The 26,962-nt window shown below is 42.7% G+C and overlaps 2 protein-coding genes across 5 annotated transcripts in view; one reads left to right on the top strand and one right to left on the bottom strand.

Moving 5' to 3' along the window:
- The window catches only part of vit (vitrin), a 68,076-nt gene extending 63,763 nt beyond the window's left edge, over positions 1-4,313 (top strand). For all 3 annotated transcript variants that reach the window (XM_069885116.1, XM_069885119.1, XM_069885120.1), the window contains 2 exons: positions 118-631; positions 2,638-4,313. In XM_069885116.1, coding sequence (XP_069741217.1) covers positions 118-631; positions 2,638-2,816 — 693 coding nt within the window. In that variant the 3' untranslated portion in view covers positions 2,817-4,313. The remainder of the gene's footprint in view (positions 1-117; positions 632-2,637) is intronic.
- Positions 4,314-8,188: 3,875 nt separating this feature from the next.
- Positions 8,189-26,962, bottom strand: part of strn (striatin, calmodulin binding protein) — a 107,438-nt gene continuing 88,664 nt past the window's right edge. For both annotated transcript variants that reach the window (XM_069885122.1, XM_069885121.1), the window contains exons 14-18: positions 25,850-26,017; positions 24,058-24,195; positions 20,361-20,465; positions 11,446-11,532; positions 8,189-10,681 (exon numbers count right to left, since the gene is read on the bottom strand). In XM_069885122.1, the coding sequence (XP_069741223.1) occupies positions 10,512-10,681; positions 11,446-11,532; positions 20,361-20,465; positions 24,058-24,195; positions 25,850-26,017 (668 nt within the window). In that variant the 3' untranslated portion in view covers positions 8,189-10,511. The remainder of the gene's footprint in view (positions 10,682-11,445; positions 11,533-20,360; positions 20,466-24,057; positions 24,196-25,849; positions 26,018-26,962) is intronic.

Here is a 26,962-nt window from a genome sequence, read left to right on the forward strand (position 1 = left end):
CCGATCAACTTGTGCGGCAACTGGGTAAATCCTTAGTTTGACTATTGCATGGTCCGGGTTTGGGATGGGTGCTGCAACTCTGAGCTGTCTAACTCTCACCCCCCCCCCCCCTTCAAGTCTGTGTGCAGGACCACTGGCTACTTCTCCATCGCCGTGCCCAGCTGGTTCCAGCTGCACCACGTGGTGGCCCCGTTGGTACAACGGGTGTGCGACACTGAGCGCCTGGCCTGTAGTAAGACCTGCCTCAACTCAGCCGACCTCGGCTTCGTGGTGGATGGCTCGAGCAGCGTGGGCACTGGCAACTTTGGCACCGTGCTGGACTTCGTGGCCAATGTCAGCCGGCAGTTCGAGATCTCCGACACGGCCACCCGGGTGGGCGTGGTGCAGTATACCTATGAGCAGAGGCTAGAGTTCGGCTTCGGGGTGCACAACACCAGGGAGGAGGTGACGCACGCCATCAAGAGCATCAGGTACTGGAGTGGTGGTACCAGCACCGGAGCGGCCATCACCTATGCTTCCAAACATCTCTTCAGCAAGTCCAAACCCAACAAGAGGAAACTCCTCATCGTCATCACCGACGGCCGATCATATGACGATGTTCACACTCCTGCACTTGCCGCCCACAGGAATGGTAGGTCACTGGAGGGGGGAAATGGGAGAGGAGAGGCTCCATTTGTCAATTCTTCCTCTGGCCCATTGTCTGCTTGCAAGATGTCCCCCCATCCTTCCACCCACCAGACCTGTGCATCACAGCTCACCGGGGGGCAGGGAAAGACTTTGGCTTCACAAAAGTATGGGAGAAACTCAACAGGCCACACCACCTCATCTTCACCTCTGCTGCTTTGGGGAAGCAGAAACAGGGAGGAACTGCCCCAGCAAATAACCATATAACCATTATAGAACAGAAACAGGCCTCTTGGCCCTTCTAGTCCACACCGATTTAAATGATCTCTAGTCCCACATTACCTGCTCCCTGCTCATAACCCTCCAATCCACTCACATCCATGTCCTCATCCAACCTTCTCTTCAATGACAAAATTGACCCTGCTGCGACCACCTCTTCCAGAAGGTCATTCCACTCAGCCACCACTCTCTGAGTGAAGAAGCTCCCTCTCATGTTACTTCTAAAGTTTCGCCCCCTAACCCTTAACTTGTGATCCCTCATTCCAATCTCACCTACCCTCAGGGGAAAGAGCCTATTCACATCTATTCCCTTCATAGTTTTAAATACCTCTATCAAATCCCCTCTCAACCTTCTACACTCCAATGAATAAAGACCCAGTCTACTCAATCTTTCTCCGTATTCTGTGGCATTCTCGGCCCAAGGTAGTAGCAGAGGCTCATTCAACGTATTTAAGACCCAAATAGGTTTTGGAATAGCTGGGGAATTATGGTGAGCAGGTAGATAAATGAAGCTGAGTCCATCAACAGATCAGCCACTGAATAATGCAGCAGGCTAGATGGAACAAATGGCCTCCCACTCCTATTTCTTGTGTTCTTGGTCTTCACTTAACCCTGCACGCTCTGGTTTTCCACCTCCTTAACACTGAAGAATTCTCCCTTGTTTACTCGGTTAACATTACTTTGTAGACCAATGGGTACCCATTCCCCTAATCATGCCCTCGATCACTTTATTCTTCCTGTGTTCTCATCAACAGCTCCCTACCACCTTCATACCACCTCCATGGATTCTACCACCCAGCTCTGCACCTGGACCATCTTTACAATGTCTAATTACTCATCCATCCACATGCCTTTTGATCATGGGGAGGAAACTGGAGCACCCACCAGGGGGCGGTGGGAGGGCACAGAGAGAACATGTAAAGTCCACCCAAGGTCAGGATTGAACCCGGGTTGTTAGAAGGGCAAGGCAGGTGCACTGGCCAAATATACGGCTGCAATAAGCTTCTCTGCTCTAAGGAAGATAATGATGGCTTCTCGTGGGCTTGCTGTGGCCACCCTAGTCCTTCCCGTGGGGTAGTCTCATCGATCAGGCTGCCTCTCAGTTCTCTATAAAAGGGAAGATGAGGGAGGTGACCTGCTAGGGGCCTTTAACAAAAAGGTGGTCAGGGTTTATGCAGAAACTTTCCATGTGGAAGGCCACAACTGGAATCCATATGTAAAAGATGCCTGATGAGAAATTCATAAAGTTTAGAAATATAAATCTATGAAATTTATAAAATCCTGAGAGGCATTGATAGGGTGGAATGTGAGCATCTCCCCCCACCACCCCCTTCACCAGGATAGTGGTGACAACAGATACGATTTAACATGCTTCTCCTTGGACATGTGAATGTAAAAAGGGTGGAGGGTTTTAATTAGATTTGGACAGTGGGGTTGGCATGGACATGGGGGCCAAAAGGCCTGTTCCTGGGGTGTACTAAATTTATAATAAAAAAACTGTACTAAAACTTTTCTAAATCCAAAAGGCAAGTCAGGTGTGGAACCTGACAGTGAGGTGCAGAACTCTGTCTTGGGTGGCTGATCCAAGCAACAGATGCATTTTAGGGGATCTGTGAGAGAAGGGCTGTGTGGATCAGGTCAGGGAAAGGCCCAAGCAACTGCAAGGACCACCCTACCCAAATGACCCATCCCGTCAAGATGCATGAAGCAGCCTGACCCATCTTCCTTCTGCAGGTGTAATTGCATATGCAGTCGGGATTGCCTGGGCGGCGATGGATGAACTGGAATACATTGCCACGGACCCCGACAAGGACCACTCCTTCTTCGTCGAGGATTTCAACAGCCTGCATCAATTTGTGCCTCGGATCATGCACAACATTTGCCAAGAATTTAATTCACAGCCACGCAACTAAGCACGGAGGGCTGCCAAAAATCTTTCGCCGCTCAGCTTGCTCTTACCGGTTTTAAAAAAACCAAGCTTCAAATTAACCAGCCAGTGGGGCAGCCTTTGGCTCCCATCTTCATGTTTTCTTGCTGATGCCAAGCTTTTTAGAGCCATGCTGCTGTGAACCTGTTTGATCTTCTGTGGCACAACCATTTAAGCCCACTAACTAGCTCAATACGTTACGACACTGCGGCTGACACTGACCCATTAGGAAGGTTGACTAACCCCACAGGGCACTTGATTCACTCAGTAGGTATGACTGTCAGTTGAGATAACTGGAATGGAAAATTATTAGATGAGCAGACAAGAAGCTCAAGTCCCGCAGTTATAAAACTGAAGTCAATAAAATGTGGAATATAAAAATCAAAGTTGTTACTCACCTGGCAAGGTCAACAGAAACTACATACAAGCTGCCTCCAGGCCACCTTCCTCTTGGACTGGGAAATATATTGTTGCTGCTTTACCACTGATGGGTCGAAGCCTTTGGAGCCCTCTCTCCAATAGCAGTCCTCATTTTAATTTTTATGTGCTATTTGTCAATAGCTTGAAATGAAAAACATGATTAAGAAGACCACTACACAAACGGGCTGGAGAAACTCAGCAGGTCACATAGCGTCCAGAGGGGCCTGACGAAGCGCCAGGCCCAAAACGCTGGTTACCCTTTACTTCCAATGGACTCTGTGTAACCTGCTGAGTTTCTTCAGCATGTTTGTGTGTGGTACACGGCCCCAGCATCTGCAAACTTTCTTATTTAACTAATAGGAACTGCTCATCACTACATTTTAGTTACCTCTTTCTTTGGCTTGGCTTCGCGGACGAAGATTTATGGAGGGGGTAAAAAGTCCACGTCAGCTGCAGGCTCGTTTGTGGCTGACAAGTCCGATGCGGGACAGGCAGACACGATTGCAGCGGTTGCAGGGGAAAATTGGTTGGTTGGGGTTGGGTGTTGGGTTTTTCCTCCTTTGCCTTTTGTCAGTGAGGTGGGCTCTGCGGTAACATTTTAGTTACCTAATTCAGTCTCAAATCCTGTAACACACCGTTCAGTAGCAGTGTGGGGGCACCTTCACCAGACGCACTGCAAGGTGGCAACTCACCACCAATTACTGCATCCTAGCAATCATTTTTAAAAAAAATCCCTAAACATACGTCTGGTGACCAAACAATACGTAGCAATTCCTGCCCTATCAATGGGGCCCACACTCCAAATACCAAAGCCGAGAAATGGTATATTTTACGGATGTGACACTAAGGCATGTGCGTTAAGTGGACTGATTTAGTGAGACAATTCTCTTGTTTAAATTGCAGTTTGAAAGCTGCTGTGTATTTGTACAGTTATTATATATACTAATGTCAAATGTTGTACGTCTGCAAAGTATACTGGTTGAAACGAGGTTCTGAACTTTGGACCTCAGTATGAATCCTAAATGATTGGTTCCTTGACTAAATAAAGTTCTGGGCATTTGAACTCTGATGTGTATTTATTGAACAAAATAAAGAAAAACTTAAAGCACAGCATATGGCTGGATTCTGAATATGGGGGACAAAGATTATAGGGGAAAGCCCAGTATGGGCTGAATCACCTCCTGCACTGTAACCATTTGATGATTCTATGGAAATAGGTGCAGGCCAGAGGCTGGAACAATACACTAAAATTATTGAGAAACTCAGCAGGTCAGGCAGCCTGCATGGAAACGCACCAGGCTTTCATTTCGGGCCTGAGTCCTTCTTCAGGGGTGCCGAGGATCAAGGGCTCAGCTTCATTCCACCCCCCCCCCACCCCAGCATCTGCAAACTTCTTGTCGGAGGTTGGCGACCCTGATGTGGGTAGTCCATCTTCTGTCACCCCCAAACCTCTCCCCCATCTACAAAACACAAACCAGGAGCATGTTGGAACTTTCTCGACTCTACCAGGATAAATAATGTTACGAGCCCAGAGGACCCCAAAACCCAGCGGCAATAGAAATTCACCAAGACAAATGGTTACTTATACAAAAGTTGCTTTTATATTTTCTTTAAACAAAAACAGGATCAAACTTATTACTATTAACAACCCGCTTCTAATTCTAAGCACATGTATATGCAATGTGTATATGTTCAGGAAAGAATTTTGCTTTAATAGTCCAATCATTCATTTCTCATTCCTCCATGTTCACCGATATCAGGCAATTCTTATACTGTGCACAGAATTTAATATTTATGAATTTTCCCCAGGCTCTGGTGCTTAATGGTCAGTTTTCAGAGAGATTTGTTGCTCGTTGGACACAAACTGATTCCCTCAGATCAGCCACTTCAGTGACTTGCTAAAGAAACTTGCCCTATCATGGGTTTTCCAAATGATAATCTCTTCTTCCAGGTCACCATAGAGCTCCTCTTGTTTCCCTTTTGTCAGGAGAAACACTCTAGCCAGCCATTTCCTCTTGTAAGGACCACAAGGGTTTTGAACAGACTGAACTCAGAACTCACAACCCACCTTCAAAATGGGGTTTTCAACAATGTTATTCATCATCCAACTTGGCATGTTGCAGCCTCAAAAGCCATTGCAGAATTAATTTCTCTCTCTCTGTTTCTGAAACCCAGAACCCCTCACAAGGCTCCAAACCCAATCTTTGAACGATCTTAATCCAGCACTTGAACCCGGACTTTTCCATTTGCACCTGGTTTTGAAATTCTTTCCAAAGCAGTTCCATTGTCTTCTGCAAAATCACTGGTGCCTGAATGTCTGGCTTCAGCAAAGCTCTTGAATTTTAAATGAGACGTGGTATAAATATCTGTTTGTGAACTGACCTACACTAAACCCCTCCAACAATCTATCCCTTTCAAAAACATATTTATAACATAACCCGTAACAATGCAGTTCAAACAACTCTCAAGTAATTCCACACCAAGTGGAGTACAGCTGACTGTTCAACTGACAACCCACTAACCACTCCAAACATTCTCTCCTTCCACCACTGGTACAGAGGCTACAGTGTGCATTAACTATAAATGCAGATACCAGATCTAAAACAGGTTAGGACTTTATTCCCTGGAGTGTAGAATGAGGGGACATTTGATAGAGGGATTTAAAATTATGAGGGGGATAGATAGTAAATGTAAAGACTTTAGCCGCTGAGGGTAGGTGAGATACAAACCAGAAGACATGAGTTAAGAGTGAAATAGGAAAAGTTTAGGGAGAACATCTTCACACAGAGAGTGGTGGGGGGTGTGGAGCAAACTGCCAGCTGTAGTGAATGTGGGCTCAATTTTAATATTTAAGAATTTGGACAGGTACACAGATGGGAGAGATTTGGAGGGCTATGGACTAGGTGCAGGTTAGTGGGATTAGGCAAAAAAAAAGTTTGGCACAGACCAGAAAGGCCAAAGGGGCCTTTTTCTGTGCTGCAATGTTCTATGGTTCTATTAGGGCAGCTGGTGTCTGCAAATGCTTGGAAGTGGCACACCTTATATATTGTCAGCCCTTTATTGCCGAGTGCAGGTCCTGAGACGACCTTGCCAACACCACTTGTGCAGAAGGACTAAGCAATTTAAAGAGGCAGCTCAAAAGGGCAGTTAAGGACAGGCAGCAAGATGAACGATACAAGGTCAGGCTATTCCATGTTTAAGAAAGATGCTGTGAAAAGTTATCAAAAGCTCCATCTACATCTTATCCCCAGGGCATTTTGGCTTCACCCTATCTCAAGTATTCCCTTTGTCCTCACCACCTTCCTTCTCTGCGACTTAAACCTGCTGGTTCTTGCTCTTTCCCATTTCTGGTTAAACCTTTCACCTGAAACATTAACTGTAACCTGACCTGCTGAGTATTTCTCCCACTTCTGAAAAACTTCAAATTTCCAGCATTGGCGTTTGATTTTCTCTTCAGTTTAGATGTTCAGCTGATGCTAGCACAGCTGAGCCCCACAGAAGACCACTGCCACCAGACACTCCCTTCACCTGTCATGGATCCAGTTACCCAGACCACCCTATGCTCCACAACCCAGAACTCCACAACTGTATAATCATCATGTACCAGCTCCTCAAAAATTCATTTTACTTATTTTTGTGCAACTAGCAGGTAGAAGTGTCCAATATCCATTCTGTTCTATTGAATGCAGACAAAAAACAACAGCATTCAAGTAGTTGCTCTTCATATAACACACTAATATGAAGTTTTGAGTTGCTCATTTCCAAATTGATCCTTTTCCATAAGGTAACACATCTTCCAGTGCTGTTCCACTCAGTTGTTGCATCTGACAGTCCCACACAAGGTTTAAACCACCTGGAGAACTAGGCCTGTGGCATTTAAAAAAAAAACCTTGGAGACCCATGGAGGTCCATGCCTTAGACTGCAGCATTCACGCTTGGCAGCCTAGACCACGAGGGTTATGGGCTTTGAGAGTGCTTGGAGAATACTTTCCCCCCCAACCAAGGTGAAGCCTGAGATTGAACGTAGCACCAGACTAGCGAGGGGTTGCAGGCAGCAGGAGACTGGGATTTGTGAGGGTGGTGAAAGTGAGCAGAACTCCTGAAGGTCTCTGGGCACTGACAGCTTCCAAATCGTATTTAAGGTTCATAACCAGGGGCCAAGGAGGGTGACTTGGATGCGTCGAGCATGGATTCACTGCTGACCAGACATGAGGCCATGCAACTACGGAGGTTACAGGAGGTACCATTTTCTTGTCTTGATTGTGGCAATAGTCCAGTGATGTCTCTTGGTATGCCTTAACTGGGCAAAAAGTAAACTAATTTTGTGATCGACAATAAAGGAGGATTGAAGTCTGTTATTTTCTTGGGATTTACCTGCAATTTCACTAGTTCCCCTTTGAAATAATTTTGCAAATGACGCATACTGATTTGGGGGTTTGAGGGGGGGGGAAAGCTGTGTGGAGAAGAATACAAATCATTTCCATCCTGTCCTCCCCAAAAACTCCAGGAAGTAATCCATATTTTCTTTTGATTCCAAGAAACCGTGGCAGATATTTGGCACCATTTTATTTTAAAGGTCAAAAGTTATTTTCCCAATAATCCTAATTTGATCATGCTACTTTGCTTGTTGTTCTCACTGTTCCGAACCTGAAACACCATAGGTGTTGAATTATGGGCAGATTTTATAGATTGCAGGAATATAGGCTGAAGGCTATAGATTTGGCTAAATTAGGTGGCTTCAACCATAACCCTTTTGGATGAACAATAGGGAAAAGAGTGCTGAGTTCCTAATTCCTTTGCACCATTCAGCCCTTCAAGATTGTCAAATTTAAATTGTGCTGGACAATTAACTACAAGCAAACAAATCTAACATTGCATTATGTTTCGGTTGGGACAGAGTTGTGCACTGATATGGGTAACAAATAAACGGCCACGTGCTAAATGATAAAATAGCTTTATTATGGACAAGATGACAATATTGCAGAGGTTGACAAGTTTATGATGAACATATCATTGTGGAAAGTATTTCCAGATGGGTGGAGTATTTCCTCAAAGTTAGATTGTTCTTTTTCCCTCCAGTTGAAGAGCTGGACCCAAGTAAAATATTTGGAGCTGGCGGAGGAGTAGGGTGGATTGGGAGGGACAAATCACAAAACTTCCGCATTGTACGTGAATACAAAAGTGCTTTCCATTCAGTCCATTTCACACTGGACTGATGACATTTGTCTACACAAGGAAGGAATAGAGATACACGTTTTAAAGGCCAACCAAAACACAACTGGCAAAGGGAGATAGGCTGAAGGAATGAAGAGCCCATGGGTTCTAGCTGAAAAAACCTTTTTCAGTCCTTTACTCTGATCGAATGCACACTAATACAACCAAATGAGCAATAAAATTTACACAAGGGATGAGTTCATTTAAATGATGAATAACATTTAAAATCCCATTTCTTCAAATCTCACTGAATGGCGGAGCAGGCTTGATGGGCCCAGATGGCCCACTCCTGCTCCTATTTGTTAAGTTCAAATAGTTGGATTTTTGTTATGAAAACGATTGGATTTTGTGTGATTTTTAATCACTGTCTAAAGATCAGATGACAGCTAAATTTATACAATGCAAATACATCAATTTCTGAAATATCAGAATTTTATTACCAATAAAATCTATTGCTTTCCATTTCAGAAAAGAGATGAGTACATCATAGAATAACAAATGCCTTTTTTACAAGAAAATTATCTTTCAGTAGGTATCAAATAACCATGATGCTTTGAAGCCTCTCCTATGCAATCGGATCAAAACATGATCATTTTATTAAAATAAAATGCAGACAGAAGTAGCAAATGTACCCTCAAACGTCACCTCATTCATTGCATTGATGCTCCTTCTAAATACATACCACTGTCAGTATTAAAGATGGTCCATGTTGAAGTTCTTAATATGCCCATGTATTTATTTTAAAATATATTTCCCTTCCTAAATATCTTGCTAATGGACCAAGAAGTGGGGAATTTTAGCAAGCCAACTTTAAAGCAGGATCCCTCATTTGAAATATCAAACAGCTAGAACTGTTGGCCATGTCAAACATACTCGTATTTAAACAATTTTTAAAAATAACTAGTTAGCTTGATTTAATGCCATTTTCTTCCTCCTACATGAAATAAAAATATCTTGCTCTCATGTCCAGTTGTGTTCAGTGACAGACAAGATCAATAACAATGGCCTGTCACTTGAAAACCAGATGAGCAAAATTTCTTAAAGTTGCGCTGTGCCCCAATGTATTCTCATTCCATCACCAAGGGCTCATATAAGCTGTTCAATGAAGTGTTAATGCCAAGGTTTAGGAATTACAAAGAAACCCCAAGTGTAAAAACACCCCCACAATAAGACTATTAAACATTCCATTGCTGTGTTTACAATATGTAGTCCTCCAAGCCATTAAAATTAAAATGTTCTTTTACTGAAAGGATTAGACATTCAAATACCCGATGTTAAAGTCCCATTTAAGACACAAATCTACTACTGGGCTTAAAAAGTATACTTTTTTTATATAACTGGAGTTAAAAATGTCAGTGTTTATCTAAGTGCTAAACAAATGCCTTAAATGTATAATTATTCACAACTCCAAATGAAATATAGCTGTATGCCATTAAATGTAAAGACAATTCAAATTTACCTTAAAACTTCATAAACAGTCTTGAAGGGGAAATGAGTTCACAGATCACACAGCTGCTGGCACAAGACTAATACAGTCAGGCAGCTAGAACAATAATCAACTACAGATATTGTATCCCCTATGTAAACATTCAGATTTATTGTACAATTGTTTAAGAGGTTTTTTCATTGTTTAGCACATGTTTGGCATCTTGTCTTTGAAAATACTCTTGTTGGACTTCAACAGTTCTTTTACCTGGAATTGCTGCGGCTTGCTTCTCCACTCTCCTAGCTAGCTGCTCAGCACAGAGAATGTTCACCTTTCATTCAGGTACTGTTTTCAGGTGCCGAATTCTCTAAGAGCAGGAAATATACCCAAACCCAGCTTCATCCAGGCCTGCCTGGATAAACAGGGTGGCCCCAGGATAACAGAAATTAACTTAAGGAAAAACATAAACAACAAATCTCTTGGACCCAAGCACAGCTAATTTGGAACTGTGGTCTCTGCAATCCAAGTATCAGGAGTGCTGGGCAAGTATTATCCCTATGTCTGACAGTGTCATAGACACTAATTGAAAATAGAGGGTCTGAAATACTATACAGAAAACTATCATACAAATACTTTGGCCAGTGCATCTGCTCCAGCACTGGCAATGTAACATTTAGAAGGATGGAATGCCACATCATGGATGGACTCATCAAACTTTTTACGATGTGCAGTGAATTCCTGAATGCAGGTCTTTGTCTCAAGGCTCCACAAACGAATTGAGGAGTCATGACCTTTTAAGGGTGAGTAAAAAATCAAAAATTAGTAAATGAGAATGTTCAACAGACGCTTAAAACATTGGATGATTACCTTGTCAGTAATGTACAGATAAGGAAATTAACAAGTTAACAAGAAATTAAAAATAAACATTTTCAAATGTATCAGCCACCTTTGTGTCTTGAACATGTTCACACTCTTAGGCTTAGTTCCCAGACTATGCCTGCCAAAAAGCGAATCCCCCCCCCCCACCAACCAGTTCTGTACATCAATTTAAATCAACAAAAGGCAGATATTTGTACCCATCTGTCAGATGCTTCATCATAAAAGAGGAATTACACAGTGTACCAGCAACAGTTGTCATCCAGAACCTCCATGATTCAGTATTAGGCAACTGGCCCTATGGCCTTTGTATTCTGCAATCTCTTTAAGACCTTTTTTCAGACAGTAAGAGATCCAGGACTAAGAGAGGGCTGAGTGCTGCACTTTCCAAGTTATTGCAAGATGATCAGTGCTCAGAAAACTACTATTCTTCCAGGAGCATCCAAGGCAGAAAGTCTTTAATGACAACAGAAAGACGATGAAAACAGTGAACTTTCAAAAGCTAATGGCTCAGATTGCATGGATATTGGAATTGTGGCAATGGTATCAGTTAAATACGATTTTGATTGTTACTCCTGTAGCTCTCTGCTTATTTCAGGAGGGTTCTGATGAACGCATACACTCAGATAATTAAAGCACCAAATTAATACAATGGCATATTTTTTAAATGGATACTTACTGCCAGACATCAGGTACAAGCCATTTGGATCCACAGCTAAACATGTTACAGCATCTAAATGAGCTACCATTGAATGAAGAATTTTTCCTGGAAATAAAAATAGTTGACATATCAGAAGAAATGAATGGCTTTACAGTAGAAAAAATGATTATTTGGTCCACTGAGACAGTATTAGTAGTAGATATTTAACTAAAGAAATCTAGAATAACCCTATTTCCCTCTATTCTTTTGTACTCTGACATTCCATTACAGATTCTAATCCTAATCTATGTTGACACCGAATGGCTCTGCATTATTACAGATGCCAATGTTTATAATGGAATGTTCAAATGGGATCCTATCCACTGATTCCAATGATCTGAAAAGTTTCCAGGCTACTCAGCAAAAAGTAAACATTTATGGCATAGATAAACACATCTGAGGAACTGTATAGAGATTAAAAATTTTGAGACCTCTGTTGAAAAATAAATGGGATTGCCTTCATTAGTTATTCTAATACCAAAAATGTCATCTTTTTTGAATAATTTTTCATGCCATCAAACTAGTTAAATAAATTGAGTGAAACATGATTGGCTGCAGATGCTGTGATTGTAGTAAAAACACCAAAATGCTGGAGGAACTCAGCCAGTCTTTTCAGCATCTATAGGAGACAAAGAGATATAATGTTGGCAATATATCTTTGTCTCCTACAGATGCTGCATTCCTCCAGCATTTTGGTGTTTTTACTTGGTTAAATAAATTGCTTTATTTTTATTTTGGAGGAAGTAGACATCACAATTCCAAGTTTGCTGCTTTTCAAATTGTTTAATTTTCTAAAAATAAGACACAAGGACTGATAGAGCAATGACCATGTCAAGGATAAGATTAATGGGTTTAGATTAAAGCATCATGTTTAAGGTCCTACCTAAATCATAGCATGGACTTCAAACGCCAAAAAAAAGGGCTGTTATGAACAAAACTGTGGAGAACTAATACTGACTGTGGGAATTTGCAAAATGTCAGGAGATTTGATTTTGGGGGAAACAGCCTGAACAACAAATATTTTTACTGTAAAAGCAGGAACCTACTGAATATCTTGTACGTTTTACATTTATAATGGTTAATAATGATGTATGTGGCTGCACTACTTTCTCAGTCAAAAGTCATTATTTTTCACCACATAACATGGAATGATATACAGGTGGAGAGAGAGAAGGGAGAAAAGGGGAGCTGATTCACTTAACACCTTGAGTGGTGAAGCACAGTCCCAATACATGAAATGGCTCATTATTCAGAGCAGTAACAACTGACCAGCCAGGGGGTCAGGCTGCCACTAAAAATCTCCACTTTTATCCACCATTATTGCTGTTGACTGCCATTCTGCAATCCCCTCCTCCCCATGTCACCAGCATCTGTTTCTCTCCAGTATATGAGTTGAGAACAGAGAGAATTGGAATGTGGACTGATGACCTGGAAAAAGTAATTGCACCATGCCAAATATTGTAAAGCTCACTAACAGAAATAATCATCAGTAAAAACAGAGCGAAATAGTCAGGTCATGTCTTATTATTAACTGAGAATCCACTTGGTCTTAATTTTGGATTTCTTATGGCCAGATTCTGTGGGGTAATGATAGAAAATCAATAGCATTTATCACCATTCCTCAAATACAGTAATCCCAAAATTGCTCTGAGCAAATGTTGCTGGGACGGAAACATACTATGACTTAAAGCTCTAAAATGAATTAGTGTAGATAAGGGGTCTCCAAAGTGGTCGATATTGATCCCTGGGGATTGATAAATGTCTGGGGATCTAAAGTCCAAAGGGGGTCGATAAACACTGGGGGGGGGGCGTCAATTAAACTTTTGCGATGGAAAGCAGGGAGCATGGGCAGATCAATGGAAAATAATGCCTAGGGCAGAGGCAGCCAACCTCTCGCGAGAGTGGGCCTGGTGGCTGCCATGCTGTCCTTGGCTTCAGCCTTTTAATAAGTTGCGAGTGGATGGAGGACAAGGGAAGGTGGACAGTGGAGAAAAAAGATGTGTGTTATTTGTAGATCGGAGGGGGTGCAGCGCTGACAAACCACCCCCTCCCCACCCCCAGCTAGTACTGCCACCCCTCCAAACATACAAGGAATGCTGCTGGGAAGGGCAAGGGGGAAATTCCATGCCTGGGGGTCGATGAGGGATCAAGGATTCCATGATGGGGTCGATGGTCTAAAATATTTGGGGGCCCCTGGTACAGATAGTACTTGATGGTCAGAAGGGACATGGTGGCCTGTTTCTGTACCATTTAGAGTTTAATGTGGAATATGGGGTTAATGTCCTCCATTGCCATTTTATATTTGTTTGAAAATATGGGATGTTGAAGAGGTATGGGGAGACTTCCCCTTGATCTGAATGGCTATAAACTTGTCAGACAAGAATTTGTTAATTCAAAAAAGATTCTTAATCATGTTATAAATTTAAAAAAAGATGATTATTTATTCTTGTAAAAATATTAGCAGTAGGGAGAGGAGAGGAGAGAAGAGAAAAGGAGAGAGGAGAAGGACTGAAAAGAAAAGAGTCCGGGGCAGGTAAGAAAACTTTTTTAAAAGTCTCTTACCGGGGTCTGCGGGAGGAGTCGGCGTCGGAGGCGGCCATTGGTCAAGCGAGCGTACAGGAGAGTGTGTAGGGGTTAATTGGTAAAAGGCCAATAAATAAGAGGGACAGCGAGCGGCCCAGCGAGTGAGTGGCCCAGTGAAGGAGTGGGACTTCCAGGCTTTGGCTCATCAGGCTTCGGCGAAAGCAGGCGGAGAGAAAGCTAAGATAGTCTTTATTACTACTTCATTGGGGTAAGGGATGAGTGTTAAGGCTGTGTGTTGTCAGGAGTGCCGGATGTGGGAGGTCCTGGAGTCTTCCAGACTCCCGGATGTCCATATCTGCACTAGGTGTGTTGAGCTGCAGATTCTCAGGGACCGTGTTAGGGAACTAGAGCTGCAGCTCGATGACCTCAGGCTGCTTAGGGAAACAGAGGAAGTCATAGACAGGAGTTACAGCCAGGTGGTCACGCCAGGGCCACGGGAGGATGAAAGGTGGGTAACTGTTAGGAGAGGGACAAAAAAAAGTAAAGTGCCAGAGAGGAGCCCTGTGAATGTAACCCTCAGCAATAAGTACGCCTCTTTGAGCACTGTTGAGGGGGACATCAAGGTTGGGGGGAGCGACAGTGGCTGTGCCTCTGGCATGAGGTCGGCCCCTGTAGCTCAGAAAGGGAGGGAAAGGAAGAGGAGGGCAATTGTGGTAGGAGACTCCATAGTTAAGAGGACGGATAGGGGATTCTGCGGACGCAGCAAGGAGAACCGGATGGTGGTTTGCCTCCCTGGTGCCAGGGTCCGGGATGTTGCTGCTCGTGTCCCAGATATCCTAAAGTGGGAGGGACAGGAGCCAGAGGTCGTGGTACATGTAGGTACCAATGACATAGGGAGAAATAGAGAAGAGGTCCTAAAAAGTGAGTACAGGCAGTTAGGTAGGGAGTTAAAAAGAAGGACCGCAAAGGGGGTAATCTCTGGTTTACTCCCTGTGCCAGGTGACAGTGTGAATAGAAATAGAATGAGGTGGAGGATTAACACGTGGCTGAAGGGGTGGAGTAAGGGGCAGGGTTTTAAGTTTCTGGATAACTGGGACCTTTTTTGGGGGAGATGTGACCTGTACAGTAAGGACGGGTTACACTTAAATCCCAGGGGGACCAGAATCCTGGCAGAGGTATTTGCTAGGGCTACTCAGGATCCTTTAAACTAGAATGGTTGGGGGGAGGGAACAAAATAGTACAGAGCAGTAAGGAGAAGGTTAGAATGCAAACAAAGAAAGTTTGTAGTAAGTATTTGAATATGGATGGGCAGGTGATAGAGAAGGGAAATGCTCTGGAAGAAGATGAAGGGCAATTGGCAGGAAAAGTAAATAATGTTGTTATTAAAGATGAGGGAAAACAGGGATTAAAAATTGGGAAATCTCTGAAATTCATATATTTTAATGCCAGGAGTATTGTAAAAAAGGTGGATGAGCTGAAGGTGTGGATTGATATTTGGAAGTATGATGTGGTAGCGATTAGTGAGACATGGTTGCAGGAGGGATGTGATTGGCAACTGAATATCCCTGGGTTTCGTTGTTTTAGGTGTGATAGAGTCGGAGGGGCAAGAGGAGGTGGGGTTGCATTGCTTGTCAGGGAAAATATTGCAGCGGTGCCTAGGAAGGATAGATTAGAGGGCACATCCACGGAGGCTATTTGGGTGGAACTGAGGAGTAGGAAAGGAGAGGTTACACTTGTAGGGGTGTATTATAGACCACCCGGAGGGGACCGAGACCTAGAGGAGCAAATCTGTAGGGAGATAGTAGATATTTGTGATAAGCACAGGGTTGTAATTATGGGAGATTTTAATTTTCCACATATAGATTGGGAAACACATTCTGTGAAAGGACTGGATGGGTTAGAGTTTGTGAAATGTGTGCAAGATAGTTTTTTACAACAATATGTAGAGGTGCCGACCAGAGAAGGAGCAGTGTTAGATCTACTGTTGGCAAATGGGTTGGGTCAAGTGACGGAGGTTAGTGTTGGCGAGCACTTCGGGTCCAGTGGTCATAATGCCATCAGCTTCAATGTCATTATGGAAAGAGAGAAGTCAGGGCCAAGGGTTGAGGTTTTTGATTGGGGAAAAGCTAGATTTGAGGAGATGCAAAAGGACTTGCAGGGTGTGCATTTGGACAATTTGTTTTATGGGCAGGATGTAGTAGAGAGATGGAAGTCTTTTAAAGATCAGATTTTGAGAGTGCAAAAGCTTTATGTTCCTGTTAGGTTAAAAGGAAGGGCAAAAGGTTTGAGAGAGCCGTGGTTTTCAAGGAATATTGGAAACTTGGTTCGAAGAAAAAGGGAGGCGTACATTAGATATAAGAAGCATGGAGTTAAGGAGATGTTTGAAAGATACATTGAATGTAAGAGGAATCTTAAGAGAGGAATTAGGAAAGCTAAAAGAAGGTACGAGGAAACTATGGCAAGCAGGGTGAAAACTAATCCAAAAGAGTTCTACAAATATGTTAATGGTAAAAGGAAAGCTAGAGACAAAATTGGTCCCTTAGAGAATCAGAGCGGAAAACTGTGTGTGGAGCCTAGAGAAATGGGGGAGATATTGAACAGTTTCTTTTCTTCGGTATTCACTAAGGAGAAGGATATTGGGAGATGTGAGATAAAAAAATCAAATTGGGTAAATATGGGGAATACAGAGATTACAAAAGGTGTAGTTTTAAGGCTTCTGAAGAATATAAAGGTGGATAAGTCTCCGGGACCAGACAGGATCTTCCCCAGGACATTGAGAGAAGTGAAGGAGGAAATAGCAGAGGCTCTGGCGGTAATTTTCCAAATGTCATTAGATATGGGGATAGTACCGGAGGATTGGCGCATTGCGCATGTGGTTCCGTTATTTAAAAAGGGTTCAAGGAGGAAGCCTGGCAACTATCGGCCTGTAAGTTTGACGTCTGTGGTAGGTAAATTAATGGAGAAAATTCTTAGAGATAGTACTTATATACATCTGGATAGACAGTGTCTGATCAGGAGCACTCAACATGGATTTGTGGGAGGAAGGTCATGTTTGACCAATCTGATTGAATTTTTTGAAGAGGTGACTAGGAATGTGGATGAGGGTAGCGCAGTGGATGTTGTCTATATGGACTTCAGTAAGGCCTTCGATAAGGTACCACATGGAAGGTTAGTTAGGAAGGTGCAGTCTTTAGGTATAAATTTTGAGATAGTCAAATGGATTGAACATTGGCTGAAAGGGAGAGGCCAGAGAGTGGTAGTGGATAATTGTCTGTCAGGTTGGAGGCCGGTGACCAGTGGTGTACCTCAAGGATCTGTATTGGGCCCATTGTTGTTCGTTATATACATTAATGATCTAGATGATGGGGTGGTGAATTGGATTAGTAAATATGCAGACGATACTAAGATAGGTGGAATAGTGGATAATGAAGAAGGTTTTCGAGGATTGCAGAGGGATTTGGGCTGCTTAGAAAAGTGGGCTGAAAAATGGCAGATGGAATTTAATGCTGATAAGTGTGAGGTGCTTCATTTTGGTATGAAGAATCAGAATAGGACATACGTGGTAAATGGGAGAGCATTGATGAATACAGAAGAGCAGAAAGATTTAGGAGTAACGGTACATCGTTCCCTGAAGGTAGAAACTCACGTGAATAGGGTGGTGAAGAAGGCTTTTAGTATGCTGGCCTTTATCAATCATTGCATGGAATATAGGAGTTGGGAGGTGATGTTGAGATTGTATAAGACGTTGATGCGGCCTAATTTGGAGTTCTGTGTGCAGTTCTGGTCGCCTAATTATAGGAAGGATATAAACAGAGTGGAGAGAGTGCAGAGAAGGTTTACCAGAATGTTACCTGGGTTTAAGCATCTAGAGCATAGGGAGAGATTGGACAGATTAGGTCTTTATTCTTTGGAGCGTAGAAGGTTGAGAGGGGATTTGATAGAAGTATTTAAGATTATGAAAGGGATAGACAGAGTGGATGTGGATAGACTATTTCCGTTAAGAGGAGGAAAGATTAAAACAAGAGGACATGAGTTAAGAATTAAGGGGCAGAGGTTTAGAGGTAACATGAGGGGGAACTTCTTTACTCAGAGAGTGGTAGCCGTGTGGAATGAGCTTCCGGGAGAAATAGTGGCGGCGGAGTCAATTGTATTATTTAAGAAAAGGTTGGACAGGTATATGGATGAGAAGAAGATGGAGGGTTATGGCCATTGTGCAGGGAGGTGGGACTAGAAAGGGGTGTTTGGTTCGGTGTGGACTAGAAGGGCCTAATGGCCTGTTTCCGTGCTGTAATTGTTGTTATGTTATAAATTGAGAATCCACAAAATACTGTCTTCTTTAAGTCTTTAATATTCAAGTTTATTTTGTATTTCTTTTTTTGAATATCATATATATATGCGGGAGAGGAGACACATTGCTGCTCTGCAGGGTCCTACTGCCCAGTTGTGATGCCAAAGGCTCTGTACAGGCTTTAAACAGCATGTAAAAAGGGGCTGACAGTGTTTCTTTTTACCATCCTGTAACCACAGAGATCTGTGCCGAGGATGGTGGTGCATGTGCTGGGAAGCTGAACACAAGAGTTTGCAGTCTCTGGATGAGCAGCGGACCAGCGCAGGCCAGAAATGGAAGAACTCCCCATATTGGGAGAAGAAGCCTGGGAGATGACCCTGCAGGATGCTAACCATGACAGCAGATCAACAAGGGGCTCAATGGCTGAGGGACCCACAAAGGCTGCGACCTGTTGGCAACTTGTGGTCAAAGGACCCACACAGGCTGCGGACTTCTGGCGACTTGTGGTTGAAGGACTTACACCAGACTGCGGGCTGCTGTAGACTGGCTGACGGGAACCAGGATTTGTGAGGGTGCTGAGGATAAGGGCTCTTGAAAGGCCTCAGGCACTGAAAGCTTCCTGATTGTATCAGAGGTCTGGATCTGGAGCTTAGGTTGCTAATGGATTGAACAAGAGTCTGTGAGGCTGCAGAGGCTGTGGGAGAACTAGAAGTGAATACATGAACACTTAGTGTCTCTGAAGGGACTCTCTTTTGGTTCTCTTTCCCTAATTGTTAGGGGCAACAGGCAATGCTAATGGTCATATGGCAGGCAGAAGTATATTACATTTTTTGGATTATTTATATGATAATAAAAGGAATCTTCAATTTCGAAGATGCATGTGAATAACAGTTCTGGTAAAGCCTTTGGCTGTCATGCAATCAAAGTGTAAAATTCTTATGACAAGCAAAGCCTCAACACAATCAATTCCCCCAGCTGTTTCTACAACTTTACTGGGGAAATAGCCAGGGCAATTTTTTTAATTCTCACCCTCACCAATGATTGCTAAATCTACAAATATTTTCCAGGGGATGCTCAGTAACTTAATTTAAAAAGATCTTTGTCCTTGCTTTAATATTGTATGGAAATTGCATAGTTGAAACAATCTTATGAAACACTGTTCAAGATGATCCTTATAAAAATAATTCCATGGAACCTTTAGGGTATATCATCTTAATCTCCTAATTTTTGCACTTTGCCTTTTGTATACTGCATCTTCCGAAATAATATGTATATCTTCACACCACAGGTAGAGACAATTTTGCAGTGGCCAGGGTCAGTCACTGCAATGCACTTTGTAAGCAGTATACGAAGACACTGTGCACTGATGGATGGAGGGAATGGATGCTTACAGTGTTTGGTAAGATGCCCTTCACGTGGGCAGTTTTTAATCCCGTATGGCATCAAGCTTGAAGAGCAGTTGGCACAACACTTATCCAGACAAGGGAAGTGTATTCCATCAGACTGCTGTTGTGCCCTGCAGATAATGGAAAGGCTTTGGGGTGATAGGAGGTGAGCCACACTGTAGGATACCCAGCATACCTTGAAGGGCTCAGGCCTGGAATGTTGGTTATATATCTTTACCTCTTATGGACGCTGCATAATCTGCTGATTCCTTCAGCATTTTTGTGTTTTTACAACCACTAAGAGTTGGCAATCTGTTTGGGACTTTTCCCATTTCTCTAAATCTGCAGCAAAAATGCTGCTAAATGGGATTAGAATGCCTGGTATTTGATCGGGAAGTCCCAAGGGCCAGTGTCCATGCTGTGCAACTCTATGAACAATTGTAGTAACATCAAGTTTTCTTCAGAGAGCATTATCACTGGATATACTTGACCCTGTGGAAAAGCACTGTTTTAATGCCGTCAGCAACCCCATGTTAAAAAAAAAACAGAACACAAATGCAATACAAGCTTTTAAAACGTGGGAACTGGACTAGTGGTTGTGGTGGGGAATAACTAAAGCCTCTCCAGAGTTCATGCAATAATTAGCAAAGCCTAAAGTACTAGCAAAAACAAGACAAAATGAAAGAATAGTTTACTACCTGTGTTATTGTCAAAGAATTTTATGTATCTGTCCTCGTGGGCCGTTATAGTGACAGGAAGCGTAGGATGACTAATGACTTTATTAATTTGGCATGTAGATGAAGCTGAAGAGGTAAATAGAAAATTTATTCATAATATGACATTATTTAGATTCTTATTTCAATTAGTTAGTTTGTTTTCCAGAATATATTTTAAAAACAAAATAAAAATAATGTAAACATTTTAAAAACGCAAGTATTCTTTTTATGTGCAGATGTGCTTCACAATAAGCTTTGGTAAACCATACATGGCCAGCCTCACATCACTGAAGGTTCCTATAAAACTGAATTTTCTGAGACAAAAATTGTTGGGCAAATGTGGTCAAATTGAAAGATAAATTTGGATGAAAAATACTTTCTTTCATAAAGACTAAATTAATGGTGGAACAGGTTTGCTATTTTTCCCAGTAGCTCCTCATCTTAAGTCCAGAAACTAAGTACTAAAGGACTTTATGTCTTTTATGTTTTTAAAACTAGGTGCACATGCTCTCCCCACCCCACCCCAGCCAGGGACATTGACTCCAGTTAGTTTTACTCCATTCCAGCCCAAGGACAGATAACGTATTCAATGATGCAACCTTTCTCCCACATTATTCAGCCATTGGTTCAGTGGGACATTCAGAGCTCTTCATTTCAGATAGAATAGATGGTGCTGTTTCAGAAAAAAAATCACACTATACATTAAGGACTCAATCTTATTGCAGAATAAAACCTGATGTACCTTGATCTGAGCAAAGTCCCAAAATATTGTTATCTGAATTAATTTTTAAGATGAGATTGGTAAAGATATTAAAACAGATGGAGGAGTGAAGCACACATGGCAATTTCACACTCTGTGATTAGTCGCAGCAGTTACATTACCAGATGACAAGCAGCAGAAATCATATACAACCCAAGGAGGGACAAAATAACAAAGAAAAATCCATTTCTAGCCACACACATCTGCCTCCACAGTGCCAGAAGCTTGAGAACAATACACCAGCACTTCCAAATCTACAAGGTGCGAGGTAAGGTATACAAAACAACCAAAAGAGAAAATCTAAAATAAAGCAACTTCATTCAAATTTCTGATCAGTTAAAACATCAAGTTTAACTCAATCATTTAGTTTTTTCTTTTCAAAGCAAAAATGTCTTATCTAAAGAAATGAGGTTGGAATTCTGTAAATGCACATCTGATAAACACATCATTGCATATTCAATAGTTATTGGGCAAATTCAGGAAGATGCTCATTAATCTAGGGAATGTGTGCTGAAGCAGGTTGCTAGACTCATGCCCTACTGCACGAGTCTGAATGGATTTTTTTGTAGAATATGAGGAGTCAGAATGGAAGTACCTGTATTTAAAATTAAAGATGTCTAGGAGATGATGGACGAAGCAGTTTTCAAATTTCATTTGTATTGTTTACAATCATACCTCAGAGGCTAGTGGATAAAGAGTTCTCGCTGGGACTCAGTACCCCTCTCTGCAACTGGATCTTGGACATCTGATTGAAATACCAGTCTGACCTGGTTGACAGCAAAACTTCAAGCCCCATCACACTGAGCACTGGCGCACCTCAGGGCTGCATGCTCAACTTCTGCTGTTCAGGCTCCTAACTGTACTGCCAGGTTCAGCTCCAACAAAATCATTATGTTTACAGATGACACAACAGTAGTTGGCCTCATCAAGAACAATGAGCTGGCTTAGAGAGGTTAAAATGCTTGTGCAGTGGTGCAAGAGTAACAACCTCAGACACAACATGGACAAGACAAAGGAGATGATTGTGGGCTTCAGAAAGACAAAGGACCACTCCCCACTACATATCAATGGCTCCATCATAGAGAATGGGAAGCACAAGGTTCCTTGGTGTCCATTTAAAGGATGACCTATCCTGGACGCACAACACCTCTTCATTAGTCAGGAAGGCACAAGAGGAGGAGGGCAAGGATTCCAGTTATCATCCTAACAATGTTCTACAGGAGCACAACAGAGTGTGTCCTGGCTGGCTGCATCATAGTGTGGTATGGCAGTTGCATAGCATCAGATCAGAGGTCAGTACGGAGGGTGATTAAAACTGCTGAGAAGATCACTGGGGTTTTCTTTCCCTCTATCATTGATATCCACAGGGAGCAATGCTTAAAGAGGGCTTACAGAATAATTGAAGACCCTTGCCATCCAGCCTGCAGTATCTTTGAGATACTACCTTTAAGAGGTACAGGAGCATAAAAACCAGGACTGCCAGGCTGGGAAACAGATGGTGAGACTGTTGAAGAATTCTAGAAACCCTGTATACTATTTTTATATACAGTTATTTTGGATCACTACAAATATATGTTGTTTGTGTGCCTTTCTACAAGGCACTACATAAAATCAATGTTATACAGTACAACTCCAATTATCTGAAATTGGATTATCTGAAATCCTCAGTTATCCAAAATTTAATTTTTTTTTGGATAAATGAAGATACCCGAAACAAATCCTCATTTATCCAAAATTTTTTCGGAGCCTAACTGACCAGGGACGTTGGTCTCCCGGCAGGACGTTGGGCTCCCAGTGGCAGGAGACCTCGGGCTCCTGGCGGCAGCGGACCTTGGGCTTCCGGGCAGATGTGGGACCCTCAGGCTCCCAGCACAAGCAGTGCCTTGGTGGGAAAGTGTCAGTAATTGGCAGTGGCCAAGATTTTCTTTTAGTGAGAATTAAACATCTTAATGCTTAAAAAAATCTTCCCTTGTTGTTTGTTGTTGTTTAAACACCGTTACAAGTGATTTGCTGTTGCTGCTGGGCTGTTTTCAAAAAAATGACCAGTTCTCCAAAAAAAAATGTTTATCTGAAATGGGCCTGGTCCTGACCATTTCAGATAATTGGCATTGTACTATAGTTACTACTAATACATAATGAAGTATAGTAAATGGCAATGGTCCAACAAGCAGCCACAGGCATTTTAAAGTCTAAAAGAAGGGGTCCTTGACACTGAATTGAATGCTAGAACTTTAGAACAGAGTGAATAGAACTTTTTCCTAGAAAGCAATGTGGCCATATGGTTTCCCCACGTCAGAACAAGACAGGAGATGCATCAACATTCAAGATGCATTCAAGATGTAAGCAGTGGAAAAGATCATGACTACATTGATTTGGAATGTAAACATTTTTTCTGGTTAAGTTTAATTGCAGATTCTGTGATAATAACCTAGGTATGTTTCTTTTAAAAGCTGGTTTGAGACGAGATCAAGTAGATTATACATGGGACACTTTCAGCTGGAACACAAGGAAAATGTTGACCTCAGTTTGGGATAGAATTAAACCCAGGTCACACATATAAAAAAGCTACCGTGCATCCTTAACCACCAAGTAATTTGCAATCAAACTTTAATTGCCTATTGAAAATATTAATACTTTCCAGCATCCGCAGCATTATTGCAAAAGTGAAATTAATCAGCAAGTTATTGAACATTAATTTGATTTACGATATGCATTATTTGGCAATATTTATAACATAACTTCATTTCAACAACAGAAGGAAGAGAAAAATATTGCTATTCAAATCAACTAAAATGTCATAATACAATCCCTAAAATTAGCCATCAGAAATGATTGATTAAAATAATAAGCTTTTCTTATTTTATGTTACTAACGTTTCCGTTTTGTACAGTGAGAGGTTCTTTACTGCAGAGTACATACCATCAATACTAGACTCAAAGGTGAGGAATCGTTGGCATGTCTCCATGTCAAAAATGCTGGTCTGCCCATTTACAAACGAAGACACCAAATGAGAAGGATCACTGCAGACAATGTCAACAGAGGTAGGGATTCCAGATTCTACAGGAGAAAAATAAAACTGTTTTCTTTGTACCATGATTATTTCCTAATACTGTACTGGTTAGCAATGTTTGGTAAAGTCCATTATTATTGACTAAATGAAATGTGAATAATTTTGCTTATACCTCTAACCTATGAGATATGGTTAATGAAGGCCAAAGTTTCTACTCTGTTCCCCTGGATGGAGATTTTCTGTATGGTGAGGTGCTACCAAAGTGCTCCTGAGTATGGAGTTCCAGGATTTAGGCAATTTTGATAACTAGATTTAATGCATCAAGTGAGCGTTTACTATTAACATTTTTCAAGTAAAAATTTTTACAGAGAAATATTAAAATAAAGATATACAACTTTAATATGATAGCTAAAATTACATCAGCAAATCTTGGCCTACTTAGTCCATTCCTCTAACCCACACATGTCAAACTCTGGCCCGTGGGCCAAATTTGGCCCGCGATATAATTATATTTGGCCCGCAAGATCATTTCAAAAATGTATTAGAGGTGGGCCGCCCTGCAGCGAGAGCCGATGCTGTTTTTTGGTCATGTCACCCCGACCATCCTCCCCCTTCATTGCACATCCTTCCCCATTGTAACACGAGAACTTGTAACACGAGAAGTCTGTCGATGTCATCAGCCGGCAAGCCAGTTGGAAGGCTCCCCGCACAACCAGTCACTTCTCCCACCTGTCGAGCGGTGCGGCGGATTGGCGAGCGCCTGTGATTGCCTGTCGGCGCGATGGACATGGCAGGCTGCGCACGACCCCCGGGCAGCGCGAGCCCCGCGCGACTGGCACCGGGTGGCCCTTCCACAGCGCGCAAGCGCACTTCTCCCGGTCGCCACGGCCTTCAGCGCTTGCACCCGCGTGGACCCCAGGGCCTGCTGGTTCGGCCCCGCACGTGAAGAGAGAGATGGTGGCTGTCTGCAAAGGCTGATCGGCAGCGCGCTGGGCCTGAGTGGGTGGGTAAGCAGGGGTAGGCAGAGGGTGTAGGTGAGGAGTAATGGGCAGGAGAAGTTATGGTGGTGCGAGGGGCAGTTAGAGGGAGGGATGAGTAGAAGGAGGGGTGGATAGGGAAGAGGTAAAAGGGGAGGGGCAGGGCGAGTAGGGGAGGGGTGATTAGAGGGTGAGAGACGGGTAGAGGGAGGAAGAGGTTGAGGGGAGAGGCAGTAGAGGGGCATGTATAGGATGGGGTGGGTAGAGGCAGAGCGAGTGGAGTGAGGGGTGAGTAGAGGTTGGGTAAAGGACTGGTCAGGAAGAGGGATGGTGGGTCGAAGGTGAATAGAGGCCTAGAGCCTGAGGAGTGAGCAGGAAATGCTGAGTCCTGATGCAGGCCAAAATGGACACAGCCTGTGAATGCTGACTACATCTCCACAGGGACCAAATATGTTTCCCTCAGGTCAAGCAAAGGGTGAACTTGAGCTACCTACTCCTGACCTGTAACATTATCCTCCTAAAGTTATATCCTAAAGTTTAACATTACTTATGTTGAAAGAAGAGAAAACATGCAGATGTTGTTGAAAATTTTCAATAAATATTTAGTTCGGCCCTCGACTTAGTCCAAGTTTTTAATTTTGGCCCTCCATGAATTTGAGTTTGACACCCCTGCTCTAACCCATTTAACCCAAATCATCATTCGGTAGGCAAATGAAGTCCATACCTTTGTTTTCATTAAATACACAAAGTGAAGGTGCTATTTCAGTGGTGTTCCACAGCCGCAGAGTGCCATCAGCTGAGCATGACAATAAGCGTTGATGTGCTGTGCTGTACACCAAACCCCATACGGCATCACTGTGTCCTTCCAATGCACCTCGCAGCACAGAAGGATCTGTAAACAAACCATTTCTTTATTCAGGCAACAAAAATCACACTGTCAGGTCCTCATCCACAGAGATATTACTACACTTCTCCAAAAGCTGCAACCTGATGTGTCAAATGCAGAAAAGATAATTTGATGATAAAATGCCATTATGTAGTAAATACAAACAAAAGCCTGAACTCTGCATGCTAATTTGTTGGGTGAGGGTCATTATTTTGGAATATAGAAATCCAATTCACACTCAGCTTCAGGAATATTTCCAGGTTTACTGATGCTGATTTGGGGGTTTGCCCTTCATTGATGTATCAGGGATGTCACTCAAATTTTTTATTCAAGGAGAGGAGACTTCATCTATTGCTTTCTTTATCATCCAGAGCAGGCAAGAGCATTTGAGTTTCCCTAAACATGTCCTCATTTCCATAGGATTTCTGATAGCCCTGCACAAAATAACATGCCTTCTCGTCTAGATCATCAGGGATGTCCTCTTCCTTCAAAAGACAAGGCTTCCCCTGTACCACCATCAACTCAGCCCTGATCCACATCTCCCCCATTTCCCACTCATCTGCTCTGTCCTCCTCTGCCCCCAGACACAACAAAAACAGAATTCCCCTTGTCCTCACCTACCACCCGATCAGCCTCTGCATCCAACACATTTATCCTCTGTAATTTCCATAACCCACCTCCAGACACATCTTCTCTCCACCTTCCTCTGTGACTCCCTCATCCACTCATCACCTCTCACTAACCTTCTGCAGTGACTGCAGGAAGTGCCACACTTGCACCCAGATCTTCTCCCTCACCACCATTTGGGGCCCCAAACAATCCTTCCAAGTGAAGCAACACTACACTTCACTTGTTAATCTGTAGGAGTCATCAACTGCATCCGGTGCTCCTGTTGTGGCCTTCACTACATTGGAGAGACTGCACACAGACTGGGAGATTGCTTTGCTGAGC

This window comes from Narcine bancroftii, chromosome 6, assembly GCF_036971445.1.
Source record: "Narcine bancroftii isolate sNarBan1 chromosome 6, sNarBan1.hap1, whole genome shotgun sequence".
Taxonomy (NCBI): Eukaryota; Metazoa; Chordata; class Chondrichthyes; order Torpediniformes; family Narcinidae; genus Narcine; species Narcine bancroftii.